This window comes from Sinocyclocheilus grahami, unplaced genomic scaffold (assembly GCF_001515645.1).
Source record: "Sinocyclocheilus grahami isolate Dianchi unplaced genomic scaffold, SAMN03320097.WGS_v1.1 scaffold1121.1, whole genome shotgun sequence".
NCBI classification, from domain to species: domain Eukaryota; kingdom Metazoa; phylum Chordata; class Actinopteri; order Cypriniformes; family Cyprinidae; genus Sinocyclocheilus; species Sinocyclocheilus grahami.
Window position 1 is genome coordinate 264,853 of NW_015506300.1, and position 12,977 is coordinate 277,829.

Here is a 12,977-nt window from a genome sequence, read left to right on the forward strand (position 1 = left end):
GATATTTAATGTAGAGACAACAAGGCAGATTCGGGTAGATGAGACACACACACACTCGGGGTAACATTCACAATAACCGACAATACTAGAATACACGAGACAGGAACTTATAGGGCAGATAACGAGGGGCAGACAGGTGAGCACACTGAGGATAATTAACTAATGATTGAATGGGCTAAACCAACAAAAGGGGAAGAAACCACAACAAACAGTCCACAGGGGTGTTACAGTTAGATGCTAGTGTTTCCTGTCATTGCTATGCGAAAATTTGATTATCATAGCTATTACACGGTTTCTTGTTATGATTTTAAATCTGTATTTACCTCATAATGAACTCAAAATAAAAAAATTATAAATAATAATAATAATAATAATATAAATATTTTATTAGTTTACCTGCATTTATTGCAACCATTAACTGACATCAGAGAATATTGTTTTCTTTTTTTTTTCTTTAATTTATTTATAAAGCACTTTCACACAACTACCAGTTGATCCAAAGTGCTGTACAATACAGCAAAAATAAAATAAATAAGAAACCACAAAACATCAAAACGCAATATAACAAAACAATAGACATGGCTAGATAAAAGCTATTGACAAAATATGTTTTTTTTTAAGCAGGTATTTAAAGTAGGAAGAGAGATGACCAAAGTGAAGGGCAAAGTCTTCATATGACTTTAAACCAAACAAAATTATTTCTGTTTTGTTCTCGTTTAACACTAAAATATTCTGCTTTAACCATATTTGTCATTCATTTAGACAATCCAACAGAGGTCCTAAGAATTCTTTACTTTTATGCTGCAAGGGAAAATACAGCTGAGTATCATCCGCGTATAGGTGGAAGGACACTCTGTATTTCTCAAAGATAGCACCCATTGGTAGCATAAGTATAGACAATAAAACCGGGGCAAGAACTGAGCCCTGTGGCACCCCACAAGCGAGTGGGCGTGAGGACGAACTATGTTGGCCAATGGAAACACTAAAACTTCTGTATGTTAAAAAAAGATTGAAACCATTTCAACACCTTGCCCTGTAACCCAACACAGCTCTCCAACCTGGAAATCAAGATATTGTGGTCAACCATATCAAATGCAGAGCTTAAGTCTAAAAGCACCAAAGCCACAGCATTCCCTTTATCTGTTTCTAGTAAAATATAATTTACAACTTTTAAAAGTGCAGTTTCCGTGCCGTGTTGAGACTTAAAACCCGATTGGAATTTTTCAAAAATATTATTTGACATCAAATGGGACTGCAGCGGGGGTCAACACAACTTTCTCAAGAATCTTGGAAAGAAATGGCAAGTTTGATATAGGCCTAAAATTATAAAAATTTGAAGAATCAAGATTGGGCCTCTTTAATAATAGAGTTACTGTAGCCGTTTTTAGGCAGTCAGGAACAACCCCAGTAATTAGACTAGTATTAAAAATAGTTAAAAGATCATGTCCAACGGTATTCAAAATCTGTTTTAGAAATCTAGATGGAATTATATCTTGAGAAGATGAAGTTCGACGTTCAACAATGCCTTTACAGCAGGGATCCTCAAATCTGGCCCACAAGATCCACTTTCCTGCAGAGTTTAGCTCTAACCCTAATCAAACACACCTGAGCATGCTAATCAATGTCTTCAGGATCATTAGAAAATCACAGGTAGCTGAGTTTGATCAGGGTTGGAGCTAAACTCTGCAGCGCATTGGCCCTCCAGGGTAAGATTTGAGGAACCCTGCTTTACAGGATTCAAAAGAGACAGGCTGAAAATCGCTCCACAGTATCGGACCGCTTGATCTCTCAGCTTGAACACAGTTCCCCAAGGGCAGGCTAGATCTTAATTGAACGGTTTTCTCATTAAAGAATGTACAGAATTGTTCACACAGTGATACGGAAGCATCAGGATAAATGTTGATGGGGACTGAGCACAAAATCAATAACAGAGAAGAGGGTCTTAGGTCTGTGTAAGTTGTCACCAATAAACTCAGATATATATTTGGACTTGGCAGCATTAACAGCTCTCTGATACACATATAAGGAATCTCTCCACATTTCATATGAGACCATTTTCGCTCTGCTCTTCTGCAAACCTTTCTGAGCAAACGAGTTGAATCATTAAGCCATGGCTGGGGTTTAGTAACAATACGTTTTGGGTTTTAACGGAGCAATACGATTCAGAGTAGACAAACGTTTTTGATTGAAGCAATTAAAAAGTCTGTTCACATCCTGCATGGGAGAGGACAGTCCAGGCAAAGGTGGATCAGTTATAGCATAAGAGGCAGCGCACATCTCACATGACCGAGTGGAGAAATAACGTTTCAAACGAGTCACTGAAGGTGTTGCAACTACTGGATCGGGAAAATTAGAGGAAAAGAGTACCGTTCTGTTTCACTGATTTCAATGTCTGATGTTTGGAATCCATGTGAAAGAACCAAGTCCAACGTGTGACCACGAGCATGAGCAGGCTCTTGCACCCACTGCACAAAATCAAATGAGTCAATAAGATTTTTTAATTCAGTTACAAGGGGCAACATTAAAATCACCCAACACTAAGATGTAATCAAACCGTGGAATCAGTTATCCTAGTAAATCAGAGAATTCATTTAGAAAAGCATTGTTAATACACGGTGGGCGGTAGATATTAACACGTACCAAATCTATTTAAAGAAGCTGTACCTCAAAGCTCGAGTAGACACCAGTCGGAATGGTACGTGTAATAAACTTTCAGCTGCAAGTTGATTGAGCTGCAAATTATAAAATGTGCAATCCTGAGGAACAAGTTCAGAAAAGGGACTAAAGTCTCCCTCTTTAACCCAAGTTTCCGTCAAAAATATAAAATACAATTATAATTATAATAAATAAGAAAAATACGTTTTAATAATAAATAATACAGGATAATGAATAATAAAAAGTTGCTTTTTTGTATATTATTTTATTAAATTTTTTTTTCAGTTAATGTCTATTTTATTTCAAGTCACAAAAATGTTTTTTATGGTTTTAGTTTAAGTATAATAACCCTGTTAAGAGCTTGATGAAAACATGCTGTAAGTCAACTCGTTCTGATCTTCCATGACTCTCTGGAGATTTAAATAATTAAAATGTACAATATGAACATTTTAAGGGTGATTTGGTTCAATAAAGAGGCAGATTTCCATCTTTGTTTAATGATATGTGAATAATAGCATATTTCTGTCACTCTGATGTTTTAAGTTAATACTTTAGATAATAATTTAACAACAAGTTCGCTCACGTTCACATGAAATGCTGCCTACAAATTAAATATTGCATGCTTTTTAGTAAGTGTTTTATTTTGATTTGGGTTTTATTTTAAAATTATTTGTTTTAATTTTGCATGATTTATGATTTAATTAATTATTAGGTTTTCATCAGCTTACACCCCCCCCTGCAGAAGGGTTATCATAGTTAACTAAAGCTAAAACATAAAAACAGTTACTTGAAATAAAATACAGGTAAAATATAACAAAATAAACAATTGTTGCTTTAAATAAAATAAAATACAGGTTAAATAAAATATAAAAAAATTCAACTTATTTTATTCCAGCAAGGCAGAATTTCACATTTTCACAATTTTTTTTTTTAAGTTTAACTTTTAACTTTTAAATGTAAATGTAAATGTAACTTGAAGTACTAAAATTACTAAAATTAAAGAAACTAAATCTAATTCATAAAAAATAATTAAAACTGTATAAAACAAAAAAACAAAACAATAAAAATGGCAAAAACACAATAAAATGACTAAAACTTTAACTACAATTAAAGTGAAAAGAGAAAATATAAAAATAAAATGTAATTCAAAATGTAAAAAAATAAATACATAACAAAAATCTCTTGCAAACCCCAGTTTAGGAAACTCTACTCTAAATTATGTGATGGAAATGTTTTTCACTACGGTTTCGTCATATATGGATGAATCATGTCATGATTCATCAAACTGTCCTTGATCTTTTGAGGCGAGAGCGTGATGAAAACGTACATTTACTGACACTAAACGCAAGGTTGAACCATTTATGGGTGATTTGACTTAATAAAGAGGCAGATTTCTTTCATTGTTTAATGACAATATTGTGTCTTATTTTGTCAGGACATTCTCTCTCAGGCGGAGGCTGTGCTCGGCGACGTCTCGCCCACAACCGTCTGCCGCAAACTGTCTGCCATCGGCCGAAGACTCCTCTCCATAGAGTCCGTCGCTGATCTGCAAGGTGTGCGTTCACAGCTGTCTCATAATGCAGTGCATCTGATGCTTTGTGAGGGAACTGCAGCGGGTTTATGAGATGAGAATTAAACCCTAATGTTTTTTTACATTTAAATTGTCTTCAACAATTAATTTTTAAATAAGAAAAAACTATTAAAATAAAACTCTATAAAAATATAATAAATAAATAAATGTTTTATTTGTTTACCTGTCTGCCATGTGACCATTAACTGACATCAGAGAACAATAAATAATACAAAATATTTTAATAAATTTTGTTTATCTGCATGACCATTAACTGACTTCAGAGAATAAATTAATAAATAATAAAAAATTATTTAAATTTAATTAATTAATTTGTTTACTTGCATGTCATTCAACCATTAACTGACATCAGAGAATAACAAAAAAATAAAAAATAGAACAAATAGAAATATAATATAATATTTTATTTGTTTACCTGCTTGTCATGCAAACTTTTTAACTGATATTAGAAAATAATGAATAATACAAAATATAATAAATTATAATATTAAATTTTTTTTTTACTTGCATTCCATGTGACCATTAACTGTCATCAGAGGATAAACAAAAATATAATTATTAATAAAAATATATATTTTTTTGTTTACCTGCATGTCATGTGACCATTAACTGACATCAGAGAATAAATCATAAAAATAATTTGTTTACCATATATATATATATAACAAATAATTAAAAATATATATTTTATTTGTTTACCTGCATGTCAAGTAAACATTAACTGACTTCAGAGAATAAGTAATAAAAATGACTAAATAATAAAAATAGAATTTAAAATATATTATTTGTTTACTTGCATGTCATTCAACCATTAACTGACATCAGATAATATTAAATAATACAAAATATAATCAATTATAATAATAAAAAATTGTTTACTTGCATGCCATGTGACCATTAACTGACATCAGAGAATATTAAATCATAAAAATATTTTTAAGAAATTATTTGTCTGCTTGCATGTCATGCGATCATTAACTGATATTAGAGAAAAATACATTTAAAGAATATATAATAAATAATTAAAAATATGTTTTATTTGTTTACTTGCATGTCATGTGACCATTAACTGACATGAGAACCACGAACCTGCAAATGTGTTGTTAAATTATTGAAATAATAACTTAAAATATCTACTTCAAGTACAGTCAAACCAAAAATTATTCAGACACCAGATGTATTTTTTGTCTAAATAAATTTTGGTTTGACTGTATTTTAGCTGAAAATTGGTTCGGCTGGTTTGTGAATCTCTGATCTAGAATCTCACACGGTCAAATCTTTCTGTTTGTTCAAAGATGGATGGGAGAAATCCAGTTTCCAGTTTCTGGATCACAAAGCCTGGAGATCAAACTCCACAGAGAATCCCGGCGGCGATCGGATCATGATCAGAAACTACTCTGCCGATTCGTACGATGGCGAGGATCTGCTGCTGAGACGCAGAGGTCAGCTCTGTAATGGCTCTCCGTGGTCTGGAAGTTCAGACAGCAGGTCTCAGAACAGTTCTCCGGTGCACAGGAGGAGTCAGGAGAGGAGGCCCGGGAGAGCCAGGAGAGCCCTGAACCGCTCCTGCTCGGTCCCGGACTCCAACAACCCTCGAGCGCTCAGCCCACCGTCCCACGCACCCATCAGCATGATGATGGCCGACCTGTCCGAGATTACGGAGGAGGAGAGCTGGAGCGGGAGACTGCGGCAGCCCAAAGCCAGGGAGGACCAGGAATCGACGGCTGAACCCGATGCATGTGAGACGGATCAGACTGACGCTGTAGACGCTCAAAGCCCAACGGCCTCAGAAGATGGAGAAACACATGCAGACGCAGACCTGTGCAGATCCAACCATGCCAACAAAACTGTGTTGTGCCTGAATGAGGAATCTCACAATCAGGTGCGTTTGATGATGCAAAACAGAAAAATATGACTTTTTGTTCATTTATTTCGAGACACTATAGGTAAAGCAATAGTTTTTACGTGCAATGGTCAATTTTTACTGTGTTGTGCCTGAATGAGGAATCTCACAATCAGGTGCGTTTGATGATGCAAAACAGAAAAATATGACTTTTTGTTCATTTATTTCGAGACACTATAGGTAAAGCAATAGTTTTTACGTGCAATGGTCAATTTTTACTGTGTTGTGCCTGAATGAGGAATCTCACAATCAGGTGCGTTTGATGATGCAAAACAGAAAAATATGACTTTTTGTTCATTTATTTCGAGACACTATAGGTAAAGCAATAGTTTTTACGTGCAATGGTCAATTTTTACTGTGTTGTGCCTGAATGAGCAATCTCACAATCAGGTGCGTTTGATGATGCAAAACAGAAAAATATGACTTTTTGTTAATTTATTTCGAGACACTATAGGTAAAGCAATTGTTTTTTCGTGCACTGGTCAATTTTTCCTGTGTTGTGCCTGAATGAGGAATTTTGCAATCAGGTGCGTTTGATGATGCAGAACAACCAAAATATGACTTTTTGTTAATTTATTTCGAGACACTATAGGTAAAGCAATTGTTTTTTCGTGCAATGGTCAATTTTTACATTTTGGGCTATTTTGCTTCTATAACATGCCGCCTTTGTGTTGAAGCTTGTTTCTGTCATGGAATTTAAAAAAAAAAAGTTTAAAAAGCAATTGGGACTTTTTAATCTCACAATTCTGATTTTATATCTCGCAATTCTGAGTTTTTCCAACAATTTGAAATTTTTCTTGCAATTTTGAGTTTTTTTCTCACAATTTTATTTTTTTTCTTGCAATTCTACGTTTATTTCTCACAATTAGATTTCTCACAGTTTGAATTTTATTCTTGCAATTCTGAGTTTCTAACAGTTTGATTTCTAAAAAAATATATTTCTGAGAAGAAAGGTCTGAATTGTGAAATACAAAACTTTGAGAGAAAAAAAGTCCAAAATGTATTTTAAAATAACTAAAAAACAACTGAATCGCAAGATGTAAACTCAGAAATAAAAAAATACTGTGAGATAAAAAGGTATAATTACTTAATTTTTTTAATTCTGTGGCGGATATACACTTCCATATCTTTCAGACTAGTGAAAAAAACATTAAAAAATACACATTTAAGTGTGAATGTTATTGCACTTTATCAATTTGTAACTGTAGATTTAAATTTGAATGCATATCTTTAAACACAGTGAGTTTTTTCTCCACTTCAGTAGCACTTGCACACACCAAACCTTACAGTTTTATTCCTATTTATATTATTTTTTTTATATTTATAAGGTGTTTACAGAAGTGTTTGTTCGTATAACATTCCCCTGATTTCATTATTATATCTTTAAAGGCTGTTTTCTCAAAATTAGTTTCTTTCTCCAGTTTCTGGTCTGGAAATGTATGCAAATTAGTACATATTTAATAAGATAATGCCTCATTTGCTTTTTTTAAACATAACATGTCACAAAACAAAACAGTTGTCTTAATGCACTGGGGAAAGTATGTATTAGTTCAACATGTTGATGTAAAATGAATAATGAATATATTTTGTGTTGTTTTCTTTTTCTCAGTGGATCTCTTTGCGGGAGCTGCTCTCGTGCTCTGGTCAGCCGTTCTCGGTGAATGAGCTCTGGTCTTTATGCTACACGTGTCTCTCCACGCTACAGACATATATCGACCTCCCAGGTCAGTCGGGTACATCAAAGATACTCTGTTTCGTCTTTATTTAGGTATTACGGCCATAATAACTTTATATTAAAGAGATAGTTCACCCAAAAATGAAAATGCTGTCATCATTTACACACACACTCAAGTTGTTCCAAACCTGTATGAGTTTATTTCTTCTGTGGAACATTAAAGAAAATATTTGGAAGAATGTTGGAAACCAAACAGTTGCCGGTAGCCATTGACTTCCATAGTATTTGTTTTTCCATACTATGGGAGTCGATGGGGACCAGCAACTGTTTGATTACCAACATTCTTCCAAATATCTTCTTTAATGTTCCACACAAGGAAGGAATTCATACAGGTTTGGAACAACATGAGGAGTGGTAAATTATGACAATTTTCACTTTTGTCTGAACGATCCATTTAATGAATAATGTTAATGTATGTAACATTGTTACGTTATGCAGTGCATTGATAATTTACATGCTAGTTAATGTTGTTTCATTTAAAAGTAGGGCTGCAAAATTATTTCTGTAATTTTTGGCAAGTTTCCAGAAATTCTCACAAGTTAAAAAAAAAAAAATGTCCGAATGTTTCCAGAAATTCTGGAAAGTTTACACCTCTTTGCAACCCTATTCAAAACTGTTTTAAATAACCTTTTCTAATACTTGTATTAGAAGCTGATTTTAATTCAGGGACCTTATAGAATATCTGTAGTTTTGAAAATTAATGTGTTACACTGAAGGAGTAAAGCAAACATCAAAAAAGTTCAAACATGATCAAAAATGAAAAAAGATAAGTAAGTGGTGAGCATCTTAAAACAAACACTTTACATTCAGCACTGTGAAAACAAATCTACAAAACAATTAATTAATATACACTACCAGTCAAAATTTTGGAATAATTAAGATTTTTTCAAAGAAGTCTCTTCTGCTCACCAAGGCTGCATTTATTTGATCAAAAGTACAGTAAAAATTGTGAAATATTATCACAATTTAAATAACTGTTTTCTGTGTGAATCTGTTAAAATGCTATTTAATTTACATCATTACTCCAGTCTTCAGTGTCACATGATCCTTCAGAAATCATTCTAATATGCTGAAGTGACTTGACATCCCTATACATTTTAACCTAAAATCTTGAATGTTATTTGCCAACTACGCACATTCAGATAGTTAGAGAGTGTTACCAACCATCTCCATTTAACACAAACTAATACTAGTATTTATTTAGCAACTGTTTGCTCCATGTTTACGTGATCTCTATGATCTGTGGCTCCTGTTTGAGAAGCATAACTGTGCTCTATATTACATTAGACTACCTGTGTCTGGACTCTGTGTATGTGGGCTGTGAAGGAGAGATGCTGTTTCTGAGACCTAAAAACTCAGGTACGAGAACTACAGAACATCTCATTACCATCACAACTCAACAGCTGCCAATGAAGAGTCAATATTACCGGTAGATGCAACAGAAAGCAACTTTACATGTAGAATAACTCACGCTTTAAAACAACACGTAAGTGAATGCAATTATTATAATTGTTATTAGTTCATTAATTCTGTTCCTGTTGTCTTCTCAGCCTCCTGTGATGCATTTTTTCTGGCTCCTGAGTTTCAAGAACATGGAATTGTGACGGAAAAGGTTTGTCACTGTCTAGTAGTCGTCGTCTGTCTAAACAAACGTCATTTACAGTGTGTTTTTGCTCATCTCTAGGCGTGTGTGTATGGGGTAGCAGCTGTTCTCTGGGCTACAGCCAAGTTTAATTTGTCTCCCAATCAAAAGCTGGCCATGCCGAGAAAACTCAAGAGACTTCTGCTTGAGATGGCCAAAAGAACTCCAATCGAAAGACCTTCTATTGAAATGGCGAAAAAGGTACTTGAGAACGATCTTTCATTTAGTCATTAAAAAATGTGGAGTCATGCTTAAAGTAATATTTCACTACAAAATATAGGATAAGATTATATAAGAGTAATATATGTATTATAAAGTAAAAAAAATTTAACTCTCTCTCTTTATTTACATATTTGTGTGTATGTATGTATGTGTGTGTGTGTGCGTGCGCGCGCGTGTGTGTGTGTGTGTATAGTTTAAAAAATATTGAATTATATGAAAAATTGAAAAATAAATAATAAAAAAGAAAAATGAATATAGTAAAACGTATTTATATATAGAGAGATATGAGGATGGTGTATTATTATTATATTATTATTTATATATAAGGTTGCAGAAAGGTGGAACATTTTGGAAATATTCTAGAAATTTTGGAAACTTTCCAGGATTTTTTGAAAAGTTTCCAGAATTTAACCAGAAATGTTCCACCCCTTTGCAACCCTATTAATATAATGATGTATCATTTAAATTAAATAAATTCTGATTTTAGTAATTCATTAAACACTTTGTCCAGAAAGGATGATTTTTATTACTGAATTAAAGTAAAATATGTTTTGCATTACTGTAATGCAAATTTTGTGTAATTATCCTGAAATTAATGTGACAATGCAATTACAGTCTTAATGGTCATAAATTAGATTTCATTTTCTTTATGCATTGAATGCATCTTTGTTTTTTCATCAAAACACAAGCTCTGTTTTCTCCTGTGACATATGCATCCAGGCTGTTTACCTATGCTAATGTGCTTTATGTCGGCTGTTTTATTTCAGTCTTGCTGTGACTACCTCTCCCGCCAGGGATCGAATGCCGAGAGCGTGTGGACGCAGATCATCAGCCGAGTTCACCAGGTGAAGCGTCACACCTCATTCATACGGAGCATCTGTGCAGATGCGGATCTGATGGAGTCACACGGGGCAGGGTTTCATCAGTCCTGTGATCTTGTCTTTTCAGTTTTATAGAGTCTCTTCTGTTTGTGTGTTTCACCCGCCTCCAACTGTCTCAGAAACATCATCTCTGCCTGAATCTGTCCCTCCTTCTGCTGCATTAAACATGCCAATCCAGTGATATCAGCGGCAAACAGACGCCTCTATAGGCACCGACCCATCCAAAGCCATTTCTGTCCTATTTGCACATCTGCTACACATTGTTTTGACTCCGGTTTCCAAATAGTCGTGACTTTTTCACGAGTTCCCACAGGAATGTTATTTCTCAGAGGTTGTGTTTAAGGCAAGACTACGGAGCCCCGCACATGGCATGCAGGAAAAAAATAGTAGGCTAAATCGTGTGCACATTTTACTATTTCGTTCCCTTGATTTATAAATTGTGCACACAATTTAACAAATTGAGGGAATGAAATAGTAATTGTGTGCACGTTTTAGTGCATCGAGGGAACAAATTAGTAAATTGTGCGCACAATTTATTTATTTTTTTCTTGCATGTCATGTGCGGGGCTCTGTACAAGACAGCACAGGTGAATAGGGTAAACAATATAACTAATATTTATCACCATAATTCTACAGTTGATTGATTGCATTAAAAATTGCAAAATTATTGTCTGATTTTGTTGACATAGTAGAGTTAAAGGCTTTTACAAATGGGATTTGGGATTTCTCTTTTATCACTCCATAATTCAGAAAATAAAACAGAAAAAACAGGGAAAAAAACACATTTTCACCATGTTTTTAGGAATAAAAAAATTATATAAATCAGTCTGAATGTTAAATGAACAAACCCCTCTATAAAAATCTTCAGAATATAGACAGGAATAAAACTGCTAAATTTGGTGTGTGAAAGTGTTAAAGAAGTGGAGAAAAAAAATTTCTTCAAACATATGTATTGTAATAATAAATTAGTCAAATGATATATGAGCTAACCCTTCAATAAAAACCTTTAGAATATAGATAAGAATAAAACTTGAAAATGTGTTGTATGTTTTTCTGGAGTAGAGGGGGAAAATAACTTTGTTTTAGGAAAACCGCGTTTAAAGATATGTATTGTATTTAAAATCTATGGATGCAAATAAAGTACAGTAATACATTCTTTGTTAGTGAGTTATGAACAAACTCCTCAGTAAAAGCATTCACAATATAGATAGGAATTACAGTGTATAATTTGGTGTATGTAAGTGTTTCTGAAGTGGAGAAAGAAACTCCTGTTGAGAAAATAGCCTTGAAAGATATGCATTGTTATTGAAATCTACAGATATAAATAGAAAGAGTGCATTAATACAATTTAAGGGAATGTTATATGAAGAAACCCTTCTGTAAAAACATTCACAATATAAATAAGAATTAAACTGTAAAATTTGGTGTACGTAAGTGCTGCTGAAGTGGAGAAAAAAATCTTGTTAAACATATGTATTGTAATTTAAATGTACAGGCATAAATAGGAAAAGTGCAATAATAAATCAGTCGAATGATATATGAAAAAACCCTTTTATAAAAACTTTCAGAATTTAGATAAGAATAAAACTGTAAAGTTTGGTGTACGTAAGTGTTACTGAAGTGGAGAAAAAAGGTCTCGGTTACGTATGTAGCCCTCGTTCCCTGAAGGGGGGATCGGAGACGTCACGTCAGAGGACCGACGAATTGGGATCTCGCTTAGAGGGAGCAATCTACTTCGAGTGTAAACTAAACGAGCCAATGCACATTGGCATGCGATTATTGCATCCAGCTGCTGCTGATCACAGCGTGAGTATAAGTAGGCAGCAGATGCAGCGCATATTCAAGTTTTCGCTGAGGAACCGAGCCGGTGACCCGGCCGCTCAGCAGTGGTACAGGAGCTGTGGCGACGGGATGTGACGTCTCCGTTCCCTCCTTCAGGGAACGAGGGTTACATACGTAACCGAGACGTTCCCTTTCAGTCGGTTACTCTTGACGTCACGTCGAAGGACCGACGAATTGGGATCCTACCAAAAGGCCACAGCTACCGCCCCTTCCAGTGTCCTGTGGAAGCCATCTATGCCCCTACTTTTTGGCGCTGGCCAGGGCCTGCACAAGAGGACCAGCTACCGCTACTATGGCACTACCCACTGAGTAGACTAGATAACACTGGGGAAACGCACCCGTTCTACTTGGAACAGGGACTTAACGGAATCTCGAACCTTCCCTGAAGGAGGTTTCGGAGCAATACACATATGGACATCCCTTAGGTGCATATGGAAGAATGGAGGTGATTGAACCCTCTTGGAATGGCAGAAGTCTGCCGGGGAAACACGGGCTCAAGGCTATAC

The 12,977-nt window shown here is 34.6% G+C and overlaps 1 protein-coding gene across 1 annotated transcript in view; it reads left to right on the forward strand.

Annotated features, from left to right (window-relative positions):
* Nucleotides 1-12,977, forward strand: part of LOC107567013 (protein very KIND) — a 72,602-nt gene that overhangs the window by 19,525 nt on the left and 40,100 nt on the right. Inside the window, exons 5-11 of the mRNA XM_016252595.1 lie at nt 4,091-4,208; nt 5,542-6,128; nt 7,759-7,873; nt 9,172-9,243; nt 9,435-9,496; nt 9,569-9,727; nt 10,516-10,593. Of these exons, the coding sequence (XP_016108081.1) occupies nt 4,091-4,208; nt 5,542-6,128; nt 7,759-7,873; nt 9,172-9,243; nt 9,435-9,496; nt 9,569-9,727; nt 10,516-10,593 (1,191 nt within the window). The remainder of the gene's footprint in view (nt 1-4,090; nt 4,209-5,541; nt 6,129-7,758; nt 7,874-9,171; nt 9,244-9,434; nt 9,497-9,568; nt 9,728-10,515; nt 10,594-12,977) is intronic.